Source organism: Capsicum annuum, chromosome 11 (genome assembly GCF_002878395.1).
Source record: "Capsicum annuum cultivar UCD-10X-F1 chromosome 11, UCD10Xv1.1, whole genome shotgun sequence".
In the NCBI taxonomy this organism is placed as follows: domain Eukaryota; kingdom Viridiplantae; phylum Streptophyta; class Magnoliopsida; order Solanales; family Solanaceae; genus Capsicum; species Capsicum annuum.
Genome location: NC_061121.1, coordinates 224,329,202 through 224,355,135, shown reverse-complemented (window position 1 = coordinate 224,355,135; position 25,934 = coordinate 224,329,202). Strand labels below are relative to the sequence as shown.

The 25,934-nt window shown below is 37.5% G+C and overlaps 2 protein-coding genes and 1 long non-coding RNA gene across 4 annotated transcripts; all 3 read right to left on the bottom strand.

The window, feature by feature from the left end:
• Positions 1-670: 670 nt before the first annotated feature.
• Positions 671-1,227, bottom strand: LOC107846206. The gene is made up of 2 exons (XM_016690653.2): positions 963-1,227; positions 671-837 (listed from the first exon to the last, which is right to left on the bottom strand). The coding sequence occupies exons 1-2, from the start codon at positions 1,225-1,227 to the stop codon at positions 671-673; spliced, it is 432 nt and encodes a 143-aa protein (XP_016546139.2).
• Positions 1,228-1,637: 410 nt separating this feature from the next.
• LOC124888986 (extensin-like) lies at positions 1,638-3,878 on the bottom strand. The gene is made up of 2 exons (XM_047400272.1): positions 3,761-3,878; positions 1,638-2,047 (listed from the first exon to the last, which is right to left on the bottom strand). Exons 1-2 carry the CDS (start codon positions 3,876-3,878, stop codon positions 1,638-1,640), a joined length of 528 nt encoding a protein of 175 aa, XP_047256228.1.
• Positions 3,879-3,908: 30 nt separating this feature from the next.
• LOC124888568 lies at positions 3,909-24,327 on the bottom strand. Of its 2 annotated transcripts, none has more exons than XR_007047034.1 (3): positions 23,756-24,327; positions 22,592-23,085; positions 3,909-4,169 (listed from the first exon to the last, which is right to left on the bottom strand). It is a non-coding gene; the product is annotated as an uncharacterized LOC124888568 (long non-coding RNA). The 2 variants fall into 2 exon arrangements; XR_007047035.1 differs by lacking the exon at positions 3,909-4,169 and adding an exon at positions 17,557-19,688.
• Between the last annotated feature and the right edge of the window lie 1,607 nt (positions 24,328-25,934).

Below are 25,934 nucleotides of genomic sequence, written 5' to 3'. Positions count from 1 at the left end.
ATTTAAAAATTTTAAGATCAAATCAAATCTAATAAATGCTATTTTTTTTATTTTTTTTTTTATTTTCAATTTGGATCAATATTTAACGAAATCATAAACACCCTAAATGAGACTTATTGGTCAATGCAGGATACATACATCAAAACCATAAAAATATTTAAATCTGAAATATCAACAAAACATGGCATGCAAGATGACTAAATAAAATATCATAATTGGCTAGCGCGCAGGTCTCAAAGCTTCGTCGAGATGTTTAGAATTCGAGCCTCTCATCTATAGTGCTTTTGTTTTATTTTTCTTTGAAATCCATAATGATATATACAAGAAAGAGTAAATAATTGTAACGCGATATATTGAACACATGCATGCTCTCAATCAGACGATGATTAATTTTTTTCCATTATCTAAAAGAAATTCATTAACTATAGACCAAAAAAGCAAAAAAAAATACTGAAGAGATGGCATCATAGATTTTTTATTTTATTTTATTGGGTCCAATTTTCTTTTCTATATAGGACCATTATATTATTAAAGTATCTCCATTATATTTGGTTTACAAACCTTGTTTTGATGAAATCATTTCAAAAGGTAAAGTAATATTTCTACCACTTACAAACAACTCCACATCCATAAACTCCACTATGGCATTTCAAGCTTGGTAGCTCTAAATTCAACAGAGCTTTGGAAACGTCAGTTTATTCTCCATTTGCTTGAAGTTAGTAATGGAACAATCAGCGTCAAAAAGTCCCGAAGCTGCAAATTTTTTGTCACCTCCCATTATTGGCATCAGAGCACCCACCTTAACTCTGCTCACACGGTCCTTTCTATATGTCTGGCCTAAAACACCATTTACGTCATCACTTAAAAGGTACAAACTTGAAACCAAGTTCAAGATGAGAGAAATAGTCATCACTCGTTATACCATATATATGAACTCGTGATTCTTGCTTTGTAATAGGTACAGTCTTGACTGTAATTGAGAAAAACATTTTCAATATCTATGACAACCTCGTTGGTGATGCTGATTCTTTTAATTGAGGTCTTACGTACAGTTTTAGAATTCCATCTTGCACCTTCACTTTCAAGAATAAAAATTGGTTCATAGTCGAAATAAAGAGCTAGGCGGTCAATGGAATCATCCCACGTTGCAGTTTTTAGTGCAGCAACTGAGATTTGTGAGTTCCATAAAGGATGACTGGATTGTACCCAAGTAAAGTCTATTTTCATGTTCTCGTTTTTTCTTCCTATGAAGTGAGCATTGATGTGAAATTCAGGGTCTGAAACTAATCAAAAATCTTTATTATTCTTGCTGTGAAAGTAAAAGGTAATCCCATCTCCATCGATAAAATGTGGATCTTGACAAACTGCTCCAGGCTTGTCACATCATACATCCCAAACAAAAATACTTAATAAATACATAGTTTAGTTTAACATAAAAAACTTAAGAAAAATAGAGAAATTATTGCAAAAGGAAAAATGAGAAATTAGTTCAATTATACTTGCTACAAATAGGTTTGCAAGAAACCCAATCAACTTGATAACTCTCGGGGCAAAAGGTAGGACATGCAAGTTCGACAGCATAACAATTGGGGTAGTACTTAGTCTTGCACTTGTTGAACATCTTAGGTACGGGTGGTTTAGGAGTGGGTGATGGATAATAGAGAAGGAGGAGGAGGAGGATAAAAAGGTGGAATTGACTTCTTTAGAGGAGGAGATGAGGGTGGAAATGAAGGTGGTGGAGTTGCTTCTTTAAGAGGATATGTCGTTGGAGTTTTTCCTTTAGGAGCAGATTGTGGTAGAGGAGATTCCTTAGGAGGAGATATTTGTGAAGCGTCTTTCTTGGGAGGAGAAAGCGGTGGATTTGCTCCCTTAGAATGATATGTTGGCGGAGTTTCTCTTTTAGGAGGAGATGGTGATGGAGTTGATTCTTGAAGAGGAGATGTTGGTGGAGTTTCTTTCTTGGAAGGAGAAGGTGGTGGAGTTGCTCCCTTAGGAGGATATGCTGGTTGAGTTTCTCCTTTAGAAGGAGATGGTGGTGGAGTTGATTCTTTAGGATGAGTTGTCAGTGGAGTTCAATTCTTGGAAAGAAAAGACAGTAGAGTTGCTTTCAGGAGGATATGCTGGGAGTTTCTCCTTTAAGAGGAGATAGCCGTTTGTTTCTTTAGGAGGTGATGTCGGTGGAGTATCTTTCTTGAGAGGAGAAGACGGTGGAGTTGCATCCTTTAGGAGGATATGCCGGTGGAGTTTCTCCTTAAGGAGAAGATAGTGGTGGAGTTTCTTTCTTAGGTGGAGATGGTGGTGGAGTTTCTTCTTAGGTTGATCGAGTTGATTTTATAGGTGGAGATGGCGGCGGTGGTGTTTCTTTGTTGGGAGGATATGGTGGTGGAGTTTCTTTCTTTGGTGGAGATGGCAGAAGAGTTGCTCTATTAGGAAGAGGTGGGGAAGCATAATATCTAGAACCATCATCATTAAATGGAGGTGGCACTGAGCTATCAACGACACTCTGTTATGCAATTATTTGGACAAAATGTGGGACAAACATGAGGAGACTTTTACATTGCTTGATCTCATCATATGAGCAATGAATGACTCGGATGGTCAGCTATTCTGGGGGAGTAGCCTCTGTCACTACTATAAACATTAGCAAGATAATTCCCAAACCCGCAATAATGTGAGCTATCGCTCTAGCCACTCTCTAATTGTTCAACTTTACTTGTGCTGAATGAGAGATAAAATTTATATTGCTACATCCTCTGTTTTATACTTGTTGATAAGTAGAACCCTAAACCTATTATTTGGAGGCTTATAATTGCATTATTTAATTGATTATTGTTACTTAGTGCTTTCTTTTGGAAGTTGTCTTTCACATGCTTCTTTTCTCAAGTAGAATTCAGTTAAAAGAACTCAATATGCTCTTCAATATTGTCTATGTCATATTGCCCCTCCTAAAATAAAATATGATATCATTGGCCATAAAGTTAGGATACTATACTTTTAAGATTCTAATTTAATATATGTATGTGTACCTTTCCTTGAAATTGGGTAGCTCGGCACTAATTAAAATGGAGTCTCAAAATGAAGAAATAAAGGTGTTGTATTTCCTCTGCATGCTAGAAGAAATGAGTAAATCCCATGGGTGACAATATAGAACCATTTTGAAGCAAACTCTTAAGTACCCCACTTCTTTTGATCACTCCCCACTAGCAATTAAGCTTGAGAAAAGGCCAGTAGAGGGGGCTAGGCCTTTTAAGTTTTTAAATCACTTGACATGTCACTTCAAATTTTCTAATTTGGTTATTGCGAAATGGCACAATATGGGAATAACAACTGGTTTGAAAGGCATCTGGTTAAAACTCTAAAAAGTGAAATATATGTTGAAAAGTTTGAAACACGAGAATACTCAAAGGTCACTGAAATAGTGTAGCAGTGCAGGAAGAATTTAATGAATATACAGGTCAAACTGAGAATACCTAAGCATTATCGTACCTAGAAAGAGCCCAAGTTGCAACTGGAAAAATAGGGTTTGATAGAAGTGTTTGAAAGTAAAAGTCTCGGATTCAATGACTAGCCTTATTCAATGACTAGCCTTAAGGGACAATAATAATGCCTACTTTCAAGCAAATATGAAGGAAAGAATGACTCAAAATCAAATCAAGAAACTGACTAATCTACAATGCATGAACTGTTGTCTTAGAGGGAAATTAAAGTAGAAATATCAAACTTTTATCATGCATAACTTGGTTTAATGCAGATTGCTTACCAGCTGTAGATACCTTTGTCACGACCCAAACCAAGGACCTAGTTGCGATGGGTATACCGAAGCATGAAGGCCTGAGAGACCCCTTAGCATGTGATCGTAAGCATAACTCATATAACATAACAACGCGGAAGATAAACTAAAATCACGGTAGTCTCATAAATAAACATGTAACTTCATAACATTGTATCAAAGAAAAGAAAACCCAGATCCAACCTAAAACAGTTTACGAAGTCTCTACTGAATTGAAACAACAATCTGTCTAAACCGGGACAAGGCCCCCGGTCGGACTATAAAATAACTGAAAGCTAAAACATGTATAGGATGCCTTCCGAAGTAAGGAAGGCTCACCAACTCTGAACTCTTGGAACACTCTACTGATTAGCGGTACCATGAGACTGGACCTCAGAACCTGAAATATAGGGGGTTAATACTTGAAGATACTGGTACATAAAATAATCCAAAAATATGCATATATTTATACAACATATGTGAGAGCGTTTCATAAAAATAATTTAGCATGAGGTAGATAAAAACACATGGGCAAAGTTGAAGAACTTTCAAACATTTTCTGGTAATCATGACTCAACTCTTTGTATTACTTCTGAGCTAGATGGTACACCCTACATTTCTACGATCCCACGGGCTATATGGAATCCGCCCTTGACTTGGCGGCCAAGCCCCCAATCCAAGTTTGCCATAAGGATTGGAGTCTCAGTTTTCTACTACGCCATAAGGGCGTCGCAGCATACAACCCCCAATTACAGGGCAAAATAAAACCCGTGTCAACAAAACGCGATTTTAGGCAGTTAGTTATCTGAACTCGTGCCTTCTTCGGATAACCATCTAAATCTCTTTAAGCCCATTTTTAGTCCTTTAAGGATCATGCTTCATGTTTATAAAACATTCAATGCTTACTCTATTAAGGGCATATCATCACCGGGTATCGTCATACCTAGACTTGCAGGGCATTCATATCTCATCAAATCCATTGCCCCTCTCTTTCATAAACATGCAAATAAGCACCAAAAGATTCATCAAATCACATAAGAGTTCTTATTTTAAAAGCATATGAAAACTTATGCAACATACTCTCATGTCAAGTCTTTAACACATAGTGGACAAATCTTTTATTCAACACATATATTTCTTTCAGTTAATGCACAAGAGCCTTTGGTATAAGAAATACCCTTTTTGAAATCGTGCAAAACAATAATGCATAATGGTTAAAGAGGCATTTAAAATTCATGAATTATCATCATTCATAAACCATCCCCAACATTAGCTATACATAAACCTCATGATCAAAAGGGCTTATAACTCATGCTCTCAAAACAATTAACAATTCATGCCATGCATTGACCATAAATTTTATCATGTGGAAGAGAATTGCACAAGTCACATTCATAAATCGCTTTTTGAACTCAAATAACACATGCACGAGATTATAAATCAAACGTGTGGAAAACCCCCATGACAAATACATACTTTCATCAAATTGGGTTCATCATGCATGCTCTTGAAGCAATTTCTTAAAACACATTACATATACATACATGTATAACTTTAAAGTTTGTTAAAATCCTGAAACCTATGCCCATGAGATTTAGGATAGCCACACGTACCTTAAGTTTCTTAACTTGAGAATGAAATCCTAATCGTGATGCTTTCTTGAAGGTTCTTGAACTTGGGGAGTTTGAATTCTAGACTACTTCGGGGAAAAGGAGTTGAATTTTTATTCTTGGGAAAAGAGGAGAGTTTTCTTGAGAGTGAATTGTAGAAGAAGGGCAAATAATGCCTAATAGATGTTCCTATTTGTGTTATGGATGATTTGGGTTGAGGGGGACAAGACCCAATTGCCCCTCAACCATTTAAGTATGAACTGGACACACCAACGTCACCGCGACGTGGTCCAAATCACGATAGTTGATTTCCCTCACGGCAACACGGTGAGTGTGATGTCGGGAATAAGGCCGCGACACGGTCTTATCGTGGTGACCCACTGGATTCATGGTCCAAACATTCCCTAAACCTTGCCCAAAAAATCTGCAACTCCTCCGAGACATACTTCCTACTTCCCTGAACATGAATTAACTCAAAAAACGTTTGTCCTACTTTCCTAAACATAAATTAACTAAAAAATCAATGTCTTAGGGTCGGTAAGACCAAAATAAAAATCCTCAAAATTTAGGAGAAAATGGCGAAGTTCCAAATACTTGGTGAAATTTTCAGGCCTTAAGCCCCTTATGCATGCAACTAAGAGCGAAATCGAGCCAAGAATAATACTGGATGTTATACTAGCCTCCCCTTGGGGTCATTCATCCCCGAATGAAGTTCCTAATCACATTAAGCACGATTTTTTTAAGCACTGCAAGAATTAAAATAAGTACGATAAGACTAATACCTTCCATATCATCATCTACAGATTCAAAGAGAGATGGATATCTTGCACGTATGTCATTCTTCAACTCCCAAGTTACTTTCTCAACATTATGATTGTTCCACAACACTTTGACCGAAGCTATCACCTTACTTCTCAAATTTTGAACTTGGTGATCTAAAATAGCTACGGGTTCTTCTTCATATGATAACGAGTCCTATACCAATATCCTCCACCGGCAACACCAGCGAATGATTTTTAATACACTTTTTCTGTATTGATACATAAAATGTAGGATGAACAAAAGCCAGACTAGCAGGCAAATCTAACTCATATGTAATTCCACCAATCCTTCTCATAATCTAATATGGTCCTATATAACAAGGACTGAGCTTTCCTTTCTTCCCGAATATCATACCTCCCTTCATAAGGGAGACCTTTAGAAATACCCAATCATCAACCTCAAACTCTAACTCCCTTCTTCTAATATCGGCATAGGACTTCTGAAGACTCTGAGCTACCTTAAGTTGTTCTCTAATGACTTTTACCTTCTCCATCGCCTGATGAACAAGGTCAGTCCCAAATAAATGAGTTTCACCCACTTCATACCACCAAATCGGTGATCTACATCTTCTCCTCTATAGAGCCTCAAAATGAGCCATTTGGATGCTGGAGTGGTAGCTATTATTATAGGCGAATTCTATCAACGTAAAGTGATCCACCCAACTATATTTAAAGTCAATCACGCAAGCCCTCAACATATCTTCTAAGGTTTGAGTGATGCGCTCTACTTGCCCATCCGTTTGAGGGTGAAAAGCAGTGCTAAGATTTACTTGGGTACCTAATCCCCTCTGAAAAGATCGAAAAAATTGAGAAGAGAATTATGTATCTCGATCGGATATAATAGATACTGGAGCCCCATGCAAACAAACTATTTCTTGAATGTACAGCTTAGCATAATCATCCCTCGAGTAATTGGTACGTACTGAAAAAAATGGGCAGACTTGGTCATCCTATCTACAATCACCCAAAATATAGGTTTTGGGATCTCAGAAGTCCCGTAGTAAAATCCATGTTGATCACCTCCCATTTTAAAAGAGGCAAAGCTATCTCTTAGGAAGTGTCACCTGGTCTGAAATGTTCCACCTTAACTTGTTAATAATTCAAACACTTGGCCTCAAATTTGCAATATATCTTTTTATGTTAGTCCACCAATAAATTTTCTTCAATTCATGATATATTTTGGTAGAGCCATAGTGAACAACATACCTAGAAGTATGATCCTCGTCAAGGATCTTTTCTCGAAACCTATCCATATCTGTCACACATAACCTACCTAGGTATCTCAAGATACTATCACCTCCAATTGCAAAATCCATGACCTTTTGTTCACCAACATCTTCCTTAATCTGCATCAAAATGGGATCTTTGGTTCACTTTTCCATAACTTCTGCACAAAGAGAGAATTTAGCTACCTCTTGTACGAACACCCCTCCATCCTCAAAATCTAGGAGTTGGACTCCTAAATTAGCAAACCGATGAATATCCCTTCACCATATTCTCTTTTCTTCCTCTACACGAGAAAGACTGCCCATGGACAACCTGGTAAAGGCGTCAGCCACCACATTTCCTTAACCGGGTGGTAATGCAGGCTCATGTTATAATCCTTTAACAACTCCAACCATTACCTTTACCTGAGATTTAGCTCTTTCTGCATAAAGACATACTGCAAATTTTTATAATCAGTAAAAGTGTCAACATGCACCCATAAAGATAGTGACGCCAAATTTTTTGTGCAAACACCACAACCGCTAACTCTAAATCATGGGTGAGATAGTTCTTCTTATGAACCTTTAACTGTCTAGCTGCATAAGCCACCACCTTGCCATGCTGCATAAGTACACACCCAAGTCCCACCCGAGACGCATCATAATAAACTACAAATACCTCTATACCCTCAAGAAGGGTCAAAATCTAAGCGGTAGCCAACCTGACTTTCAGTTTATCAAAACTATTCTCACACAAATCAGACTACAAAAACTTTACCTTTTTTGAGTCAATCTAGTAAGTGGAGTAGCTATTGATGAGAAACTCTCTACAAATTTCCCGTAATACCCTACCAAACCCAAGAAGCTCCGGATGTTAGTTGGAGTCATAGGTCTGGACCATTTTCTCACTGCCTCAACTTTTTGGGGGTCAACCTTAATCCCCTCTCTAAAAATAATGTTCCCTATCAAGGCAATAGCACTAAGTCAAAATTCATACCTAAAAATTTTTGCATACAACTCAAGGTCCTTAAGAGTTTGAAGGATGACTCAGAGGTGATTAACATGTTCCTCCTTACTCTTCGAGTAAATCAAGATGTCATCAATAAAGACTATAACGAATAGATCTAGAAACTGATGAAATACTCTATTCATGATATCCATAAATGCTGCGAGGGCACTAGTCAGTGAGAAAGACATGACTAGGAATTCATAATGACCATACCGGGTTAAAAAAAATGTTTTGGGAATATCAGCCTCCCTAGCCTTCAACTGATGATACCCCAAACAAAGGTCTATCTTAGAGAAATATTTGGCACCCTGAAGTTGGTCAAAAAGATCATCGATTCTGGAAAGAGGGTATTTATTTTTAACTGTGACTTTGTTCAGCTGATGGTAATCTATACACATGCGGAGGAAACCATCTTTCTTATGCATGAAGAGTACTGGAACACCTAGAGAGAGACACTGGGATGAATAAAGCATTTGTCAAGAAGGTCTTTTAGCTGCTCTTTTAACTCTTTCAATTCGGTTGGAGCCATTCTATATGTCAGAATAGAAATAGGCTGGGTGTTTAGCAATAAGTCAATACCAAAATTTGTCTCTCTATCTGATGGTATCCCGGGAAGGTCATCAGGAAAAAATTTTAGGAATTCATTAACTACAGCAAAAGACTGGAGGGAAGGACTTACAGTGCTAGAATCTTTGACCTAAACAAGATGATACACATAACCCTACAATCTATTCCTAGAATAGAATCAAAATCAATTATGTCTAGTTCTACGAGATTGGCCATAGTATCATAATGAAAAATAGACACCACATAATTTTTATAAACTCTCCTAGCTATAATAGAATCACCAACAGGGGTGGTATTATAGAAAGGTTCCAAAGTATCTTCGAGCTCAAAACCAAAACTAACTGCCATATAAGGGGTCACATAAGATAAGGTAGACCCTGAATCAAGCAACACATACACATCACGAGAGAAAATATGTAACATACTCGTAACTGTCTATGGTAAAGCCTCTGAGTCCTGGTGAGTAGGCAGAGCATACAACCTATTGCGACCACTTTCAGCAGCTGAAGTAGTACCCATAGGTGGTGGAGCTGTGGATGCGGCTTGGGACTTAGCACCCCCGATATTTCCTCTAGCCGAGGGGTAGTTCCTCTTGAAATGTCCTGGCTGACCGCAGGTATAGTACACAAGACTATTGACACTTTCTTGGATGATTCTTCCCACACTTCCCACAACGCGGTATGACCTGGAGGTTTGAGCTACACTCTCCTAGGACTAAGTACCCTGAGGTCTGGGCCTATCTCTTGACCAAAACCATTGCTCAACCGTAGGCCTAGGTGCAAGTGCACTCGTGGAAGACTAGGCCTTGCTCCAAAATTTCTTCTTAGACTACTTCTTACCCCAATTGCCACCGTGATGCTAACTGCCATTCTGATCTGTAGACCTAGCTTTCTTAGCCTGTCTTTCCCTTTTCCTTACCTCTACCTGGCTCTTCTTCTCCTCTTATACCTGCTGCATATGCACTCATAACCTGGAGAAATCTATGTCATTGATTAGTATTTTCCCTTACATTTTAACATCAAGTCATCAGAGAGACCCGATGTAAATTTCCTTATATGAGCCCTCATGTTGCCTACTAGCTCCGAAGTATAACAGGACAATTGGGTGAACTTCAATGCGTATTCTTTGACAATCATCCTTCCTTGTTTCAAGTTAGAAAATTCCTCAGTTTTTGCTTTCCTTAGATCCTGGGGAAAGAAACAATCTAGGAAGGCCTCTACAAACTCACCCCATACAATAGTTCCGCGTCCTCACCCCTCAAATCTTCCCGCTCATTGCACCACAGGTTAGATATGTGCTTCAGTTAGTAGGATCCTAACTCAACCCCCTTAACCTCACTGACATGCATAACTCTGAATATTTTCTCTATTTTATCAATCAATCTTTGAGGGTCCTCCTCCACCTTAGAACCTGTAAAGGTGGGTGGGATCAGCCTCATGAACTGGCCACCTCGAGTAATTTCAGATAAACCAGGCACAGAACTCACGTCTTTAGAGCAATGAGAATGAGAAGTCACAAGCTAAGCTATCATATGGATGGACTGATAAAACTCAACATTGGAGACCTCTCTTTAAGGAGACTGGGTAAGATCGACACCAAATCAAGGAGCCTGAGGTGGACTAGTTTGGAATAGAGAAACTCCAGAAGTAGAAGTAAATTCTAGGGTACGGGCTCTATAATGGATCCGCATCTCATGAGTAGGGCGGACATCATCAGCATGGGTGTTCTACTCATTCGATCTACGGAGAGGCATGATCTGAAATATAGGAAATCATAAGTTAGGGAACATTCAGACTCGATAGCACGAACTAGAACATGAAGTAAGGAGAAATATTCCTAAATGCCTAGTAGCCTCATCCTTATAAATGTGGCGCGCTACACACCTAAAAAAAGGACTCTACTCGACATACATACCCTGGGACCTTGAACCATACTCAGATACCAAGATTTTTATGAATCAAATTAAGGCCTTCATTGCGATGGGCATCCCAAACCAGGAAGGCCTGAGAGACCCCTTAACATGTGATTGTAAGCAGAACTCATATAACTTAACAACTCGGAAGATAAACTGAAATCACATTAGTCCCATAAATAAACATGTAACTTCATAACATTGTACCAAAGAAAAGAAAAACCAGATCCAATATAAAACAGTCTACAAAGTCTCTACTGAACTGAAATAATAATCTATCTAAATCGGGATAAGGCCCCCAGTCAAACTATAAAATAATTGAAAGCTAAAACATGTATAGGATTCCTTCCGAAGTAAGGAAGGCTCAACAACTCTGAACTCTTGAAACAATCTACTAATTAGTGGTACCACGAGACTGGGCCTCAGAACCTGATATATAGGGGGTCAATACTCGAAGGTACTGGTACATAGAACAATCCAAAAATATGTGTATATTTATTCAACATAAGTAAGAGCATTTCATAAAAATAATTTAGCATGAGGTAGATAAAAACACATGGGAAAAATTTAAAGAACTTTCAAACATTTTTTGGTAATCATGACTCTACTCTTTGTATTACTTCTGAGCTAGATGGTATACCCTATATTTCTACGATTCCATGGGCTATATGGAATACGCCCTTGACTCGAAGACTAAGCCCCCAATCCAAGTTTGCCGTAAGGATTGGATTCTTTATTTTCTACTACACCATAAGGTCGTCACCAGCGTACAACCCTCTATTGTAAGGCAAAATAAAACCCATGTCAGCAAAATATGGTTTTGAACAGTGAGTTATCTGAACTTGTGCCTTCTTTGGGTAACCATCTAACTCTCTTTAAGTCCCATTTTAGTCCTTTAAGGATCATGCTTCATTCTTATAAATCATTCAATACTTAATCTCTTAAGGGCATATCATCACCGGGTATCGTCATACCCAGACTTGCATGTCATTCATATCTCATCAAATCTATAACCCTTCTCTTTCATAAGCATGCAAATAAGCACCAAAATATTCATCAAATCATGTGAGAGTTCTTATTTTAAAAGGGTATGAAAACTTATACCACATACTCCCATTTCAAGTCTTTAACACATAGTGGCCAACTCTTTTATTCAACACATACATTTCTTTCAATTAATGCACAAGAGCCTTTGGTATAAGAAATATCCCTTTTGAAATCATACAAAACATTAATTCATAATGGTTAAACAGACATTTAAAACTCATGAATTATTATCATTCATAAATCAACCCCAACATTAGTTATAGATAAACCTCATCTTTAAAAAGAGCTTATAACTCATGCTCTCAAAACAATTAACAATTCATCCTATACATTGACCATAAATTTCATCATGGGGAAGATAATTGCACAAGTCACATTCATAAATTGCTTTTTGCACTTAAATCATATATGCACGAGATTATAAATCAAACTTATGGAAAAACCCGATGAAAAATACATACTTTCATCAAATTGGGTTCATGATGCATGCTTTTGAAGTAATTTCTTGAAACACATTACATTTACATATATGTATAACTTTAAAGCTTGTTAAAATCTTAAAACCTATGCCCATGAAATTTAGGATAGCCCCACTTACCTTAAGTTTATTAACTTAGGAATGAGACCCTAATCTTGATGCTTTCTTGAAGGTTCTTGAGCTTAGGGAGCTTGAATTCTAGATTACTCAGGGGAAAAAGAGTTGAATTTTTGTTCTTGGAAAAAGGGGAGGGTTTTCTTGAGAGTGAATTAGAGAATAAGGACAAATAATGCCCTAATTAATGTCCCAATTCATGCTATGGACGATTTGGGTTGAAGGAGAAAAGACCCAATTTCCTCACAACCATTTAAATCAGAACTGGATGCAACATCATGACAACGCGATGAGTGTGATGTCGTGAATAAGGCCGCGATGCAATTTTATCGCGGTGACCTACTGGATTCATGGTCTTAACATGCCTCAAACCTTTCCTGAAAAATCCAAAACTCCCCTGAGATATACTTCCTACTTCCCTGAACATGAATTAACTCAAAAACCAATGTTTTAGGGTTGGAAAGACCAAAATAAAAATCATCGAAGTTTTGGGGTATTAAAAATGACTAAGTCCCCAACACTTAGTGAAATTTTTAGGACTTAAGCCCCTTATGCATGCAACTAGGAGCGGAATTGAGCCAAGAATAATATGGGGTGTTATACCTTAGTAATGTGCAAGGACAACAAACTTGATCGATTGCATCAGATAATGCTAATTAAACTTGTGGCAAATGAAAAATTGCACCAGACAGTGATAGATAGTAAATGTACAAAGGGCACCTGGATGTGATGGGTCTCATTATTTTTTCAAAAGACTATGGCTATCATAGGAGAGAATGTCATTAAGCTGTCCAGGAGTTACTTCTATCAGGCGAAATGTATCATCTAATGAATTGCACCTCTGCCAGCTTGATACCAAAAGTGAAAAACCCTGTAACTGTCAAAGATTTCAGGCCCATTTCGTGTTGTATAATAATTTACATAATGATCTCTTAGATTATCACACAGATGACTCAAGGGGTTATGGATAATTTGGTAGATAATAGCCAATCATTATTTGTTCTATGGAGAGTGATTAGTGACAATATAATTCTTAGATTTGAATTGGTAAAAGGGATATGGTAGGAAGGGCCTATCACGACGATATATGCTTAAAATAGTCATGTAAATAGCGTATGATTTGGTAGCAGGGATGATTACTGAGCAAGTCCTTAATGGCCTACAGTTCCCAACTAAATTTATCTCATTGCTTATTGTATGCCTGAAAACTGCCACTTACTACATTTTTATTAATGGGATACTTGTACAAACATTTACAATAAAGAAGGGATTGAGATAGGATGATCCCATGTCACTATTTATATTTCTGTTGGTGATGGAGTATTTTAATTGTGCATTATAATGTATGGCCACAAAGCCCTAATTCAAATATCATACGAGATATGCCAAAACGTTACATGATCCAACTTAGATTTGCCGATGACCTTCTTTTGTTCTACAAAGGTAAATGAAAACTACTCAGTTGCTTTCTAAATGTTTTTAGACATTCTCTGAGGTTTTGGGGCTGAAGGCTCATCTTTTCAAAAGTTCGATCTATTACAGAGGTGTGAACCCTACCCTACAACTACAAATATTGGACATGCTTAGTTTCTCTAAGAGTAATCTCTCCTTTCGATATCTAGGGGTACCCATTCGAATGAAGAGATTATTCATTGCCCGATGCCAACCCCTACCAAAGAAAATACTGGGTAGGATCTCAAGTTGGACAATCAAGTTTTTATCATACGCTGGTATGATGATGTTGATCAAAAGCCTATTTTTTCGTCCAAATGTATTGGTCCTCATTTTTTATTCTGCCCTAGAAAATTCCCACCCAAATTACTGATGTTTGCCAAAAATTTCCTTAGACTTGTGAGAAAATAGGGTTTAATAAAGCTTTTACTAGCACGAGATACTTTTTGTAATCTCTCTCAGCTAGTGGTGTGAACTTTATTGAGGTGGAAATAAGGAATAAGGTTTCTATAGTCAAGCATTTATATAGCTTGAGTATGAAGAATGACAAGCTTTGGGTCGAATGGGCTCATACATATTACTGTAAAGGAGGTCATATTTGGGAGGCGTACTTTAAACAAGCATCATGGTGTCTAAGAAAGATTATGAAGGTTGTGATAGTACTTAATTAAAGCTGGAATGACATGGAGTGACCTTTTAAACTTAGAAATGTACTCAATCAAGACAATGTATTTGCTGCAAAGGGGTGTGTTTTCTTCATGGGAAAAGGGTTGTATGCAAGAATTATGGTTCCCCAAAATGGATCTTTATTCTTCGATAGGCTTCACATGGGAGACTTTACACCAAAGATAGACTCGCTGAATGAGACACTCTCACTAACAAGACTTGTCCATTATGTGAGCAAGACGATGAAACTATGCAGTAGCTTTTTATAATTCTAGTGTCTCAACCAAGCTTTGGGGCAGTATACTATGGTGGCAAGGTTTTTTGAGGAAGCCATTACCATAGGATGATAAAGTAGGTTGGGCGGTCAGCCACTGCAATGGAACGTGTGATAAAGGTTAAATCTTTAGAGTGGCAGTAGTTATCATTTGTAAAAGGAGAGGAACTGTTAGGTATTTAGGAAGGAAAATTTGGAGCAACATCAGCATTACTCCACATTCACGTGCTTAGGATATGGATCTATGTCACTGGGTAGACCTCCGTGAGGTCTAGTGTTATGTGCCTCAGCAGCCTGCCCCAACTGAACCTCTAAGGTCTTGTAGCCAACTGCTAATTCTTTATGTTTGTTATCATCTGTGCTTGATTTGCCATGATTTGTTTCAGCATTTCCTCAGTATTACTTGACTGAGCATTAGCCTGACTAATGAAGATTCTAACTTCCTTAGCCTCTATAGCGATTTACATTCTACCCTCGGTTTCTACCCCATGAGAATTTAGGGTAATTTATCCGATTTACATTACATGGGTTCCCAAAATTCGAATTTCCTTGGCATTGTGCATTGCCCACAAAGTTTATCCATTTTGGACTAGCTGCGTAAGCATCTGCTGAATGGTCACTATTACCACATACCTCACACCAAGTCTAATTCTGCTGTACCGCATAAACTGAAGCTTGTTGATGACCCAAATTTAAGTTACTAAACTGAGTGTTCATTTGATTCTACAGAGAGGCAATTCATTATTTTGACTTTTGAAAGAACTCATGGTGAAAGTCAAAATTGTTGTTTAGTTGTTGAGAGGAAATGTGTATATCCTTTGGGATTATTATAATGAATAAAGAAATTAAAGACCATGTTAGTGTTTAACATCCGAAGTAGCCATTGATTTGGTGTTATTTTATTTGAGTGAAATTATGATGTGAAAAACCCTTGACAGTGGCTTGAAGTATGAGTAAAGCATCTTAGGCAACATGAAACCTCTCAACATGATGTACTCACACTAAAGATGTGATTCTGTGAATGTTAACATGAGTAAGAACAGATTAAACGTGTACCTATGTAATTAGACATGTGTTAATACTGGTTAGAAGGGGGAAGCTTAAGTACCCTATTTTAGAACCCGTACACCTACGCTAGCAATTAAGTGTGGGGTGGCCCCTAAAGCCTCTTGCACTTGGTGTTGGCTAGCGTTGTTGGATTATAATTAACATGGGTCTTGTACATTATATTTGGCAGGGATCAAGTTTAGAAGGGAACAAAAAGGCAAAGGAGTTGGTCCTTCAGGCGAGGGGAGGAAAAGAGTTTGCTTTGTGAATCGTGTGCCTAAGACCCTGTAGTTCCACGGGGTCAGATTTAAAGGCTTGGAACTCGTGGGTAGTAGACAAAGGAAGAAAATGGTACAACAAGCACTTGGACTCCAAGTATGCCCCAGATGAAATAATTGACAAGGAAAGCTTGATAAAGGAGTTCCCAAACATATTGTACAGTTAAGGATGACTTTGTTTTGTGACTTACCTATGATTGCTGAATTTTGCAGGGAACTGCAGACGTGGGAACTTGTTTGAGAAAGTTTCGACTCTCTGATAAAATCCAACTTGTTTTATTAATAACGTCAACTCTCTTAAATAGGAGTTTACAGTAGCAAAGAGTCCTAACAAGCTAGAAATAGAAAAAGTCCTATAAAGCTGAATTACCAAGAGTTCTAATCCACTAAGGGAAGTTCTATTCTACTAACAAAATAATTCAGAAAATAAACTCATTATTAGTCTTAATTCTTGCGTCTGGAATATTGTTACCCGATAAAAGCATCAATAACATTATCCCCTTCCTAGAGAAAAAGCTTGTCCTCAAGATTGAAGTCTGGAAAGACAGATTTGAAATGATGCACTGTCTCCCAAGTGGATTCCTCAACAAATTGGCCGCACCACTGCACCAGAATTTCCCAATTATCATGGTTCAGACGCGATTTGAGCACGGAGCAACGGGTGGGAACTACGTGTCCTTCTTCAAATGGTGGAAGGGTAGGCGGAGTTGTCGGTACCTCACCCTTGAATGGCTTAAGAAGTGACACATGAAACATATCATGAAGTTTGCAACCAGCAACAGACCCAATGCGCTTCAAGACTGCAAAAAGACCATAATATTTTAGTGCAAGCTTATGATGGACGCGACTAGCCAAAGTTTTTTGGCGATATGGATGTAAACGTAACCAGACATAAGATCCTGGAGAAAATTCCACATCACGGTATCCCTTATCATAAACTGTTTTCATCTTGTGTTACGCCTGTTAGAGCTTAGCTCAAAAATCCTGTAAGGCAACATCTCGATCAATTAATGCTCGGTCTACAATATCAACTCGAGATGAACCAGCCATGTAGGGTTACAACTGAGGAGGCTCACGACCATAAACAACTTGAGATGGGGATGCGTGAAGTACTGAATGGTACGAAGTGTTGTAGCAAAATTAAGCCTAGGGAATCCACTCCGTCCATTTCGTTGGACGATCACCTACCAAGCATCACAAATACATCTCTATCGTGCGATTAACAACCTCAGTTTGGCCGTCCGATTGTGGATGATAAGTGGATAAAGAGTTTAATTTAGTCCCACATAAATGAAAAAATTCTTTCTAGAAGGTACTAGTGAAGAGGGCATCTCAATCACTTACAATTGATTTTGGTATCCTATGTAAACGAACAATATTCTCAAAGAAAATCCTTGCTATAGAAGATGAATTATATGGATGAGTAAGGGGGATGAAATGTGCATATTTAGAGAATTTGTCCACAACAACCAATAACATTGTTTTACTACCTAATTTTGGCAGGCCATCTATGAAATCCATTGAGATATTCGATCAAATTTGATTAGGCAGTCGTAAAGGTTGTAACCGGCCCGCGGGACTCAAATTAACAGCCTTATTACGCTGGCAAACTGAACAGGCAGCAACATAATCCTTGATAGTTGTCTTTATAGCTGGCCAATAGAAATCCTTATGAATACATAGCATGGTCTTCTAAACGCCTTCATGGGTGCTATCATGAATCCCAAACAAGATAGAATTTACCAATGGTGAGTTGGGTGAGAGATAGACCCTATTTTTGAAGAACAACAACCCATTTCGAAACACCTAATCGCTATTCATCTCTCCTTGTTCAAATTTAGCTCGAAGTTTCTAAAGAATTGGTGATTGCTTTACCTCTTCTCGAACTTCCTCGAATATCAGAACTTTTGGCTAAGAAATAGAAAATAGCATATCTCCAACCTTTTCTCGTCATGATAATGCATCTGCTGCAGTATTCAATCGCCCAACCTTGTATTCCACCCGAAAATCGAACCCCATCATCTTGCTAAGCCAACGTTGTTGAGAAGAAGTAGTAAGATGTTGATCTAGCAGGTATTTAAGGATGGAATGATCTGTTCGAATTAGAAAGGCTCATCCAAAGAGATAAGGCCTCTAGTGTTGAACTGCCTTTGTCAAGCCTATCAATTCACATGCATAAGATGAAAGTTTCAAGTGTTGGTCAGCTAGCTTACGACTAAAAAAAGCAATGGGGTGTCCTTGTTGTTGAAGAATTGCTCCTTTTCCAACACCCAACACATCACACTCAATAACAAATTCTTCTTTAAAGTTTGGTAACTGTAACACTGGGGTAGCAACTAATGCCTTTTTAAGAGTTTCGAAAGAAACAAGTGCATCGTCATTCCACTTAAAAGTACGTCACTTAAGCATACTTGTTAAGGGGGCATCAATCAAGCCGTAATTTTTTATGAACATATGATAATATCCTGTCAAGCCTAAGAATCCCCGCAACGCCATTGTTGGTTGTGGTTGAGGCCAGTCAATTATGGCCTCAATTTTGCTAGCATCAGTTGACAAACCTATGTTGGAGACTGTGTGGCCCAAATAAGCTACTTGATTTTTGCCAAAGGAACATTTGGATTTTTTTAAATAGAGGTGATGAGCTTGCAACAACTCAAAGATAAGTCAGATATGTACCAGATGATCCTCTCAACTCTTGCTATAAACAAGGATGTCATCAAAAATACAAGTACAAATTGACGCAGGTACCTTCGGAATACATCATTCATCAATGCTTGAAAGGTAGAAGGAACATTAGTTAACCCGAATGGCATGACAAGGAACTCAAAATGACCATGATGTATTTTGAAATTTGTCTTCTCAACATCTGCAGAATCCATGTGGACTTGATGATAACCCGAGTGAAGATCAAGCTTGATGAAAAATCACGTACCATACAATTCTTCAAGTAATTCCTCCACCACTGGAATTGGGAATTTTTCCTTTACTATTTTGGCATTTAGCTCCTTATAATCCACACAAAAGTACCATGTTTCATCATGTTTCTAGACCAGTAGTACAGGTGATGAGAATGGGGAACGACTGGGTCGAATAATGCCTTGCTAGAGCATTTGATCACACTGTTTCTCAATCTCATCTTTCTAAAAATAAGGGTATCGATAGGGACGAACTACCACTGGATCCGTTCCCGATAGTAAACATATGCGATGATCACAAGAATGCATAGGAGGCAGACCTGTAGGTACTTTGAATAGCTCATCAAATTCAGCTAATACTTTCTCGAGCTCACCTTGCTTAGAATCCTGCAGAAGATGTAAGTGTGGTTGAAATAATTATTGTTGTCCATGTAGAATGATCTGCTTCCCTTTTAATTGAAAGCCCATGGTTAATAACACAAAATCCCACAGAATAGGGCCGAGTGTTTGCAACCACTTGATACCTAGGAAAATGTCAAAAACATTTGAAGAAATCATATATAAATCAACATTGAAGGAATGGTTAGCTACAGAAAATTACACTGCCATGCAAATGCCCAAACTGGAAATTTTCTCTCCATTTGCCACTGATACATAGAGATTTATTCGACGTTGGATAGGAAAATCTAAACGTTGGGCAGCCGTAGAGCTAATAAAATAATGTGTACTGCCTGAATCTACTAAGATAAGCAACAAATTCTTATCAATTACAACCTGCAACTGCATAGTATCGGCATATTGTTTGCCTGTGATAGCATGAAGTAAGATGGCAGGCTCTCCACTACTCGTTGGTATATCTTTAGATTCCAACTTCTTATTAATTGCAGTTTGCAACTGCATATTATCTGCAAGTTATTTGTTTGTGATGGAATGGAGTGAGATAGAAAGATATCCACTATCTGTTGATACATCTTCAAATTCTGCATTCTCTATTTTAAGCCAAAATAACTTTTTGCACTGATGGCCTTGAACATAAGGATCATCACAGTTGTAGCACAATCTCTTTGCTCGTCGGGCATCCATCTCGGCATAAGTCAACCTTTTCACAAAAGGATTAGTAGCAGTTACCTTATCCCCCGGAGTTACTGCTGCAGCGGTAGTCCTTGAGGTTGAATTATAGCCCTTTTGTGTGCTAGAAGAAATTTGTATATCTTTTACAAATGCTCTCACCAAACTCATTTCTTGTACTAGGTTAGATGGGGTCTGTAATTCAACATCGAGACAAATCAGATCAACTAAACCTGCTACTTGTTGGTCTACACGTACAGATGATGCACGAGCCGACATTCTTTGGAAGTCTCTCTGATAATTTTCAACAGAACCAGTTTGTTTCAAGTTGATCAATTCTCCTCATGGATTGCTTTTCATTGGTGGGCCAAAGTGAAGAGTACAATATTATTTGAAGATACCCCATGTTAAATTTGGTTCCTACAGTTCTAGCTGATAAACCCACAATTGCGCCTCCCTTACCATGTGAAAAGCAGTTATGCCTACCTTTTCTTGGTTGGCGGTACGCTGGTTAGCAAAAAATATCTCACAACGATAAAGCCAAATAAGAGGATCTTCACGTCCATCATAAGTAGGAAAGTCTAATTTAGTGTATCTGGGAACTATACCTCTTCCTGCATTGTTGTCATCAGTCCCAAGGTTGTTGTTCTTATTTCTTCCTTCTAGACGCACATCCAGTTGTTCGCTTGTATTATCAGTTCATTGGACAGAAGCAACATTATTGTCTCCAACTTCAACTAACTTGGCACGTGCCATGGTGCGGATTAAGATTTCAATTTGTTGCAATAGTTGCTGGAATTTGGCGTCCATCATTGCTTCCAAAGCTGTTACTTTTGCTTCGGTCTGAGTTTGGGCTTCCAGTAACAGAATTTGCTGCCTTGCTTCTACAGTACTCTCGTCCATGGTAACAGGCTTTGATACCAAATTGTTATGGCCCCTAGTTCTGGATCAAGTTACTGGACAACTAACTTGGAAGTCAGATCTGACGTTATGGTCTAAGCCCTTATTTTGTTTCGTGACTTACCTATGATTGCTGAATTTTGCAGTTCATTCAGGGAACTGCAGAACTGGAAACTTTTTTGAGAAAGTTTCGACTCTCTGATAAAATCCAACTTATTTTATTAATAACGTCAACTCTCTTAAATAGGATTTTACAGTAGCAAAGAGTCCTAACAAGCTAGAAATAGAAAAAGTCCTATAAAACTGAATTACCAAGAGTTCTAATCCACTAAGGGAAGTTCTATTCTACTAACAAAATAATTCAGAAAATAAACTCATTATCAGTCTTATTAATTCTTGCGTCTGGAATATTGTTTCCCGACAAAAGCATCAGTAACAAACTTTCATTTTTGAAGAACCGACTGAGTATAAATTGTATATGATAAGGGAGTTTTACGCAAATTGGGACCCTCAATAGTCTGATTCTGAGGACCAGATTATAGAGAAGGTGATTAAGTTTAAGGCACACCATTTGAATGTCCTCTTGTGTAACCAGAAGCTAATCCTCTTCAATTGAGACAACAGATCATTGTACCACCATATGCTGACATTAGATATTTGTTGTATGGTGATAGATCGACTGCTAGGTGGATTTTCCATAGAGAAGGCGATTTGTAGAGTCAATGGAGGATGATATTCCCACTGATGAGGACAGGAGCCTGCATGTTTTGAACATGATGATGAGGTTGACCTAGATTTGGGTGATGAAGGCTTGGGCCATGATATTGATGATGGCATAGATGATTGACCGGGGATTTTTTCAAATACCTTACCTTTGTTCTTGTTTTATCTCAATAACTAAATATTAATTTTGACTATCACCATGAGTTCTTTCACAAAATCAAAACAACACTTTGTTCATATGTAGAACACATGTAATTCGAACACCCCTCTACACACTATATAGTTCAATGCAAGTTTAAGCTTCACATTGGTTTGACACCACAACATACCATCTTTAAGTTTTCATACTTCTAGAAAAATTAGTTAACCTTAACACAGACGCACATAGCATATATACTCCCAAAACACAGTATAACCATGTGTAGAGTTCTTTCACAAAATCAAAACAACACTTTGTTCATATGTAGAACGCATGTAATTCAAACATCCCTCTACACACTACATAGTGCAATTCAAGTTTAAGCTTCACATTGGTTTGACACCACATCATACCATCTTTAAGTTTTCATACTTCTAGCAAAATTAGTTAACCTTAACACAGACACACATAGCATATATACTCTCAAAACACAGTATAACCATGTGTATTCCAAAACAACTTGCAAAAATCAAACCTAATATGTGAAAATAGGCCTAATAATATTATGCAAGAGATAGAGAAAAGTGAGAAACTTACCTTGTTTGTGATTCGAAAGAGAGAGATACACGTAGAAAGAGTAGAAGCAGTGTATCACATCGCTCAATTGAGAATTTTTAAAGTGCAACATGCGAGGTTTTAGACAACGAAAGGAAATTTGGGGATTTTTGAGTTTTAAAAGGATTGAATAGAGTTTTGACCTGATATTTTAAATTAAAATGGATTGTAACCCAGCCTTCATGCCACGCCCTTATCGTAGAGAATAAGGAGCGTGACACGCTTCTATCTAGGAGGATTACTGGAAAGTACATTGGGGATTTTTGTTTCCGCCATTCCATACCTTTATCGCGGAGGATAAAAAGCGTGACATGCTCTTAATGTGGAGGAACATTAGAAATTCCTTGGGGGACTTTTGGATCCCCATTTTTGAGCATTCATTTATTTTCTTACCTTAGCCCATTTCATGCCACATGGCTTCCCAAAAAAAAATTTCACACTTTAATCCCTCCTTCACGTCAAGATGCTCTTTAGTCCTACAAAGTCACATAAAAAACAACAAAAATATGTTTAAAAGGTGGGTTGACTCTCACCAAGCATCATAGTTTCGGTCATGGCTTGACACTTCTTTTTATATTTTATTTTCCTTATTTTTTCTTCTTTTTTCTTTCAAATAAAAATCCTATGTTATTACATTACATTTGTCTCGCATGTAGCACTTGGTTTAACATTGTGGCATGACTCAACTCATAATCTCTCATTAAAGAGTTTTTATGACGTCCTTTGTCAAGCCTCATCTTCACCCCAATAGTTTTTAACTCTGTTCTCATTCACTAAGAACACCTTACCTTTTTCTTTATCAACCAGTTCAACAGCCACATGGGCATTCATCCTTACCATTTCAAATAGCCTATGCAATTTAGACTTCATCTTTCTAGGATACAATTTTAATCTCGAATTGAACACCAACACCCTCTATTTGGGCTCAAATAAGCAAGAGACAATATGATTTTCATTCCACTTTTTGGTCTTCTCTTTATAGAGCTTTGCATTCTTATAGGCATGCAATCAGAATTTCTCCGACTCATGTAACTGTAATAGTCTTTTTTGTTCTACTAACTCAGTATCCAAATTTAATTTTTTATAGCCCAATACGCTTAATGGTCTAACTCAACCGATAAATAATATGTTTTTCCAAATACTAACCTGTAGGGTGATGTCCCAATGGGATTCTTGTACAATGTTCTATATGTCCAACTGAATCATCAAACTTCAATACCCAATCTTTGTGTTGTGCATTCACCATCTTCTACAAAATTAACTTTACCTCACAATTTGAGACCTCAACCTGGCCACTAGTTTGGCGATGATACGCTGTGGCAATCTTGTGTCTTACCCCATACTTTGCCAGTAAATTCTTGAACCAATTATTGATGAAGTGTTTACCACCATCATTAAATCGCTCCCAGGGTCCCAAACCTTGTAAATATCTACTTCTTAATAAACTTAACCACCACCTTGGAGTCATTGGTAGAGAATATTGTGAATTTCACCCACTTGGAAACACCATGATAGAGTTTTAATGAGGATTGGACCTAACTTTGTGAATGCGATGAAGGATGATATTCCCACAGATGAAGACAAGCGCTTGCAGGATTCGACATTGAGTCCGTTGATAATGATGAGGTTGACCTAAATTTGGGTGATGAGGGATTGGGACCTGATATTAACAAAGACATAGATGATTGGCCAAGGATTTTTTCAAACACCTCACCTTGTTCCTGTTTTGTTTTTGTAATCACTAAGGATAGTGCTATATTTTATGTGTGGGTGAGAGATTACTCTTGGTCTATTATGTTTATTTTATTGATTTTGGTTTGAAAGACATTTTAGTAGCTTTAAATTCAATTTGTAATAAGTAAATATTCAAACTTATGGATATGTAATAGCCAGTAATCTTTAGTTTAGTTATTTCATTCTATTTGTTTTGTATTCCTCAAGTTTTATTTTCAATTATTTTCCCGAGGATAGTCCTTGTGAATCGATTAGGATTGAGTTTTTTAGTTTCTAGGAGTAGAATTTTATTTAGTATAAGTGCCAAAATGAGTCATAGTTTAGGTATCTTTCTCGATGATGGATCGATGACGACCATCCTAAGGTAAATTATTCATAGGGAGTGAGTAGGAAGTAGAACTCGTGTACTTATCTAATACAAAGTACTTTTGTTGGGTCATATGACTACCTAATATGAATTATTGCTAAGGAAGCATGTTGAATAAGGGGGATGACTATTAGTGAGACACCTAAGCTCAATTATGAGACTCTTTTATGATTTTTGGCTTAATTTTAAATTCTTCCAATTGCTTGGTTGAAAGTGTGTAGGGATCCTGCTTAATTTAAGGATGTCCCCTGTGTGAGTAAGGTTGTTCTCTATATTCCATGTGCATATTGATGTCTATAACTTTCTTGGTGTGTTTGAAAAGTGAAAGAAAGAATGTTAAGTTTAGGAGATGATATAGACATTTCTTTGATATCCGCGTTTTGTACCTTTTTTACCTACCTACTCTGTATAACCTTAGTTAGTCCCATTGAACCTTGATCCTATTTTTTGGTAGTCATATATGTAGCTTGTTTATTTTCTTCTAATTAGTCATAATTTGATTCAAAAATCCTAAGCGCTTTAGTTGAAATAATTAAGATGTGAAGGAGTGTGTAGTTGAAGAAGAAAGGAGTGAAACAATGCCCTAGGAAAATAACTTTTGGTGTTAAAAAGTTTATATATTGTTGTGAGGGAGTGGTGCAATAAAAAGAAAATTGATCACGTGTGAATCACAAAAGGGTAATACTCCTTAATTGAAACATGTAAGCTAACTTAAAGAGATGGGGTAAAACAAAAGAGACGTTGGAAGCTAAGAATGGAGGAGAGTTTCATATAAAGTGTGATGTATTAAAGCTCTTAGGGGAGATAGTACTATACTTCCCAGAATAGTACCTACTCATCCCTTAAATTTAAGGTCCATTTTTGGACTATTTTATTGCTAATGTTTTGGGCCTTTTGGTTTCTGATGTTAGCAAAAAAGAAGTAGGGCCTAAAATGTAAACACACAAACCAAAAAAAAGCCTACATTACGATACTTAAAGTCCTACTTAATCTTAAATATTGATGTTATCATACTAGTGGAGTACTACACTAAGGGAAAATACATGGTTCATCTTATGTCACATGAGAATTCTTTGTGAGAGTGAGCGGAACTTAATTTTTACATTCATTTTTGTGATAAATTGCATAGTGATGAGTGAAATGGGTGGCTCTCTTACGGTGAGAGTGCATGTTGATGATGGTTAGGTGACTTGTATGATTTCTTTGTCAAGTGATGTGCATGAG

Excerpts from the sequence above, each read along its gene's own strand:
- LOC107846206 (XM_016690653.2), bottom strand. The coding sequence starts at position 1,227 with ATGAAAATAGACTTTACTTGGGTACAATCCAGTCATCCTTTATGGAAC. Across the intron at positions 838-962 it reads TCTCAATTACAGTCAAGACT|GCCAGACATATAGAAAGGAC; the intron begins GTACCTATTACA and ends ATGGTGTTTTAG.
- LOC124888986 (XM_047400272.1), bottom strand. The coding sequence starts at position 3,878 with ATGTTATATGAGTTATGCTTACGATCACATGCTAAGGGGTCTCTCAGG. Across the intron at positions 2,048-3,760 it reads GACAAAGGTATCTACAGCTG|AATCAACTCCACCACCATCT; the intron begins GTAAGCAATCTG and ends CTCATCCTAAAG.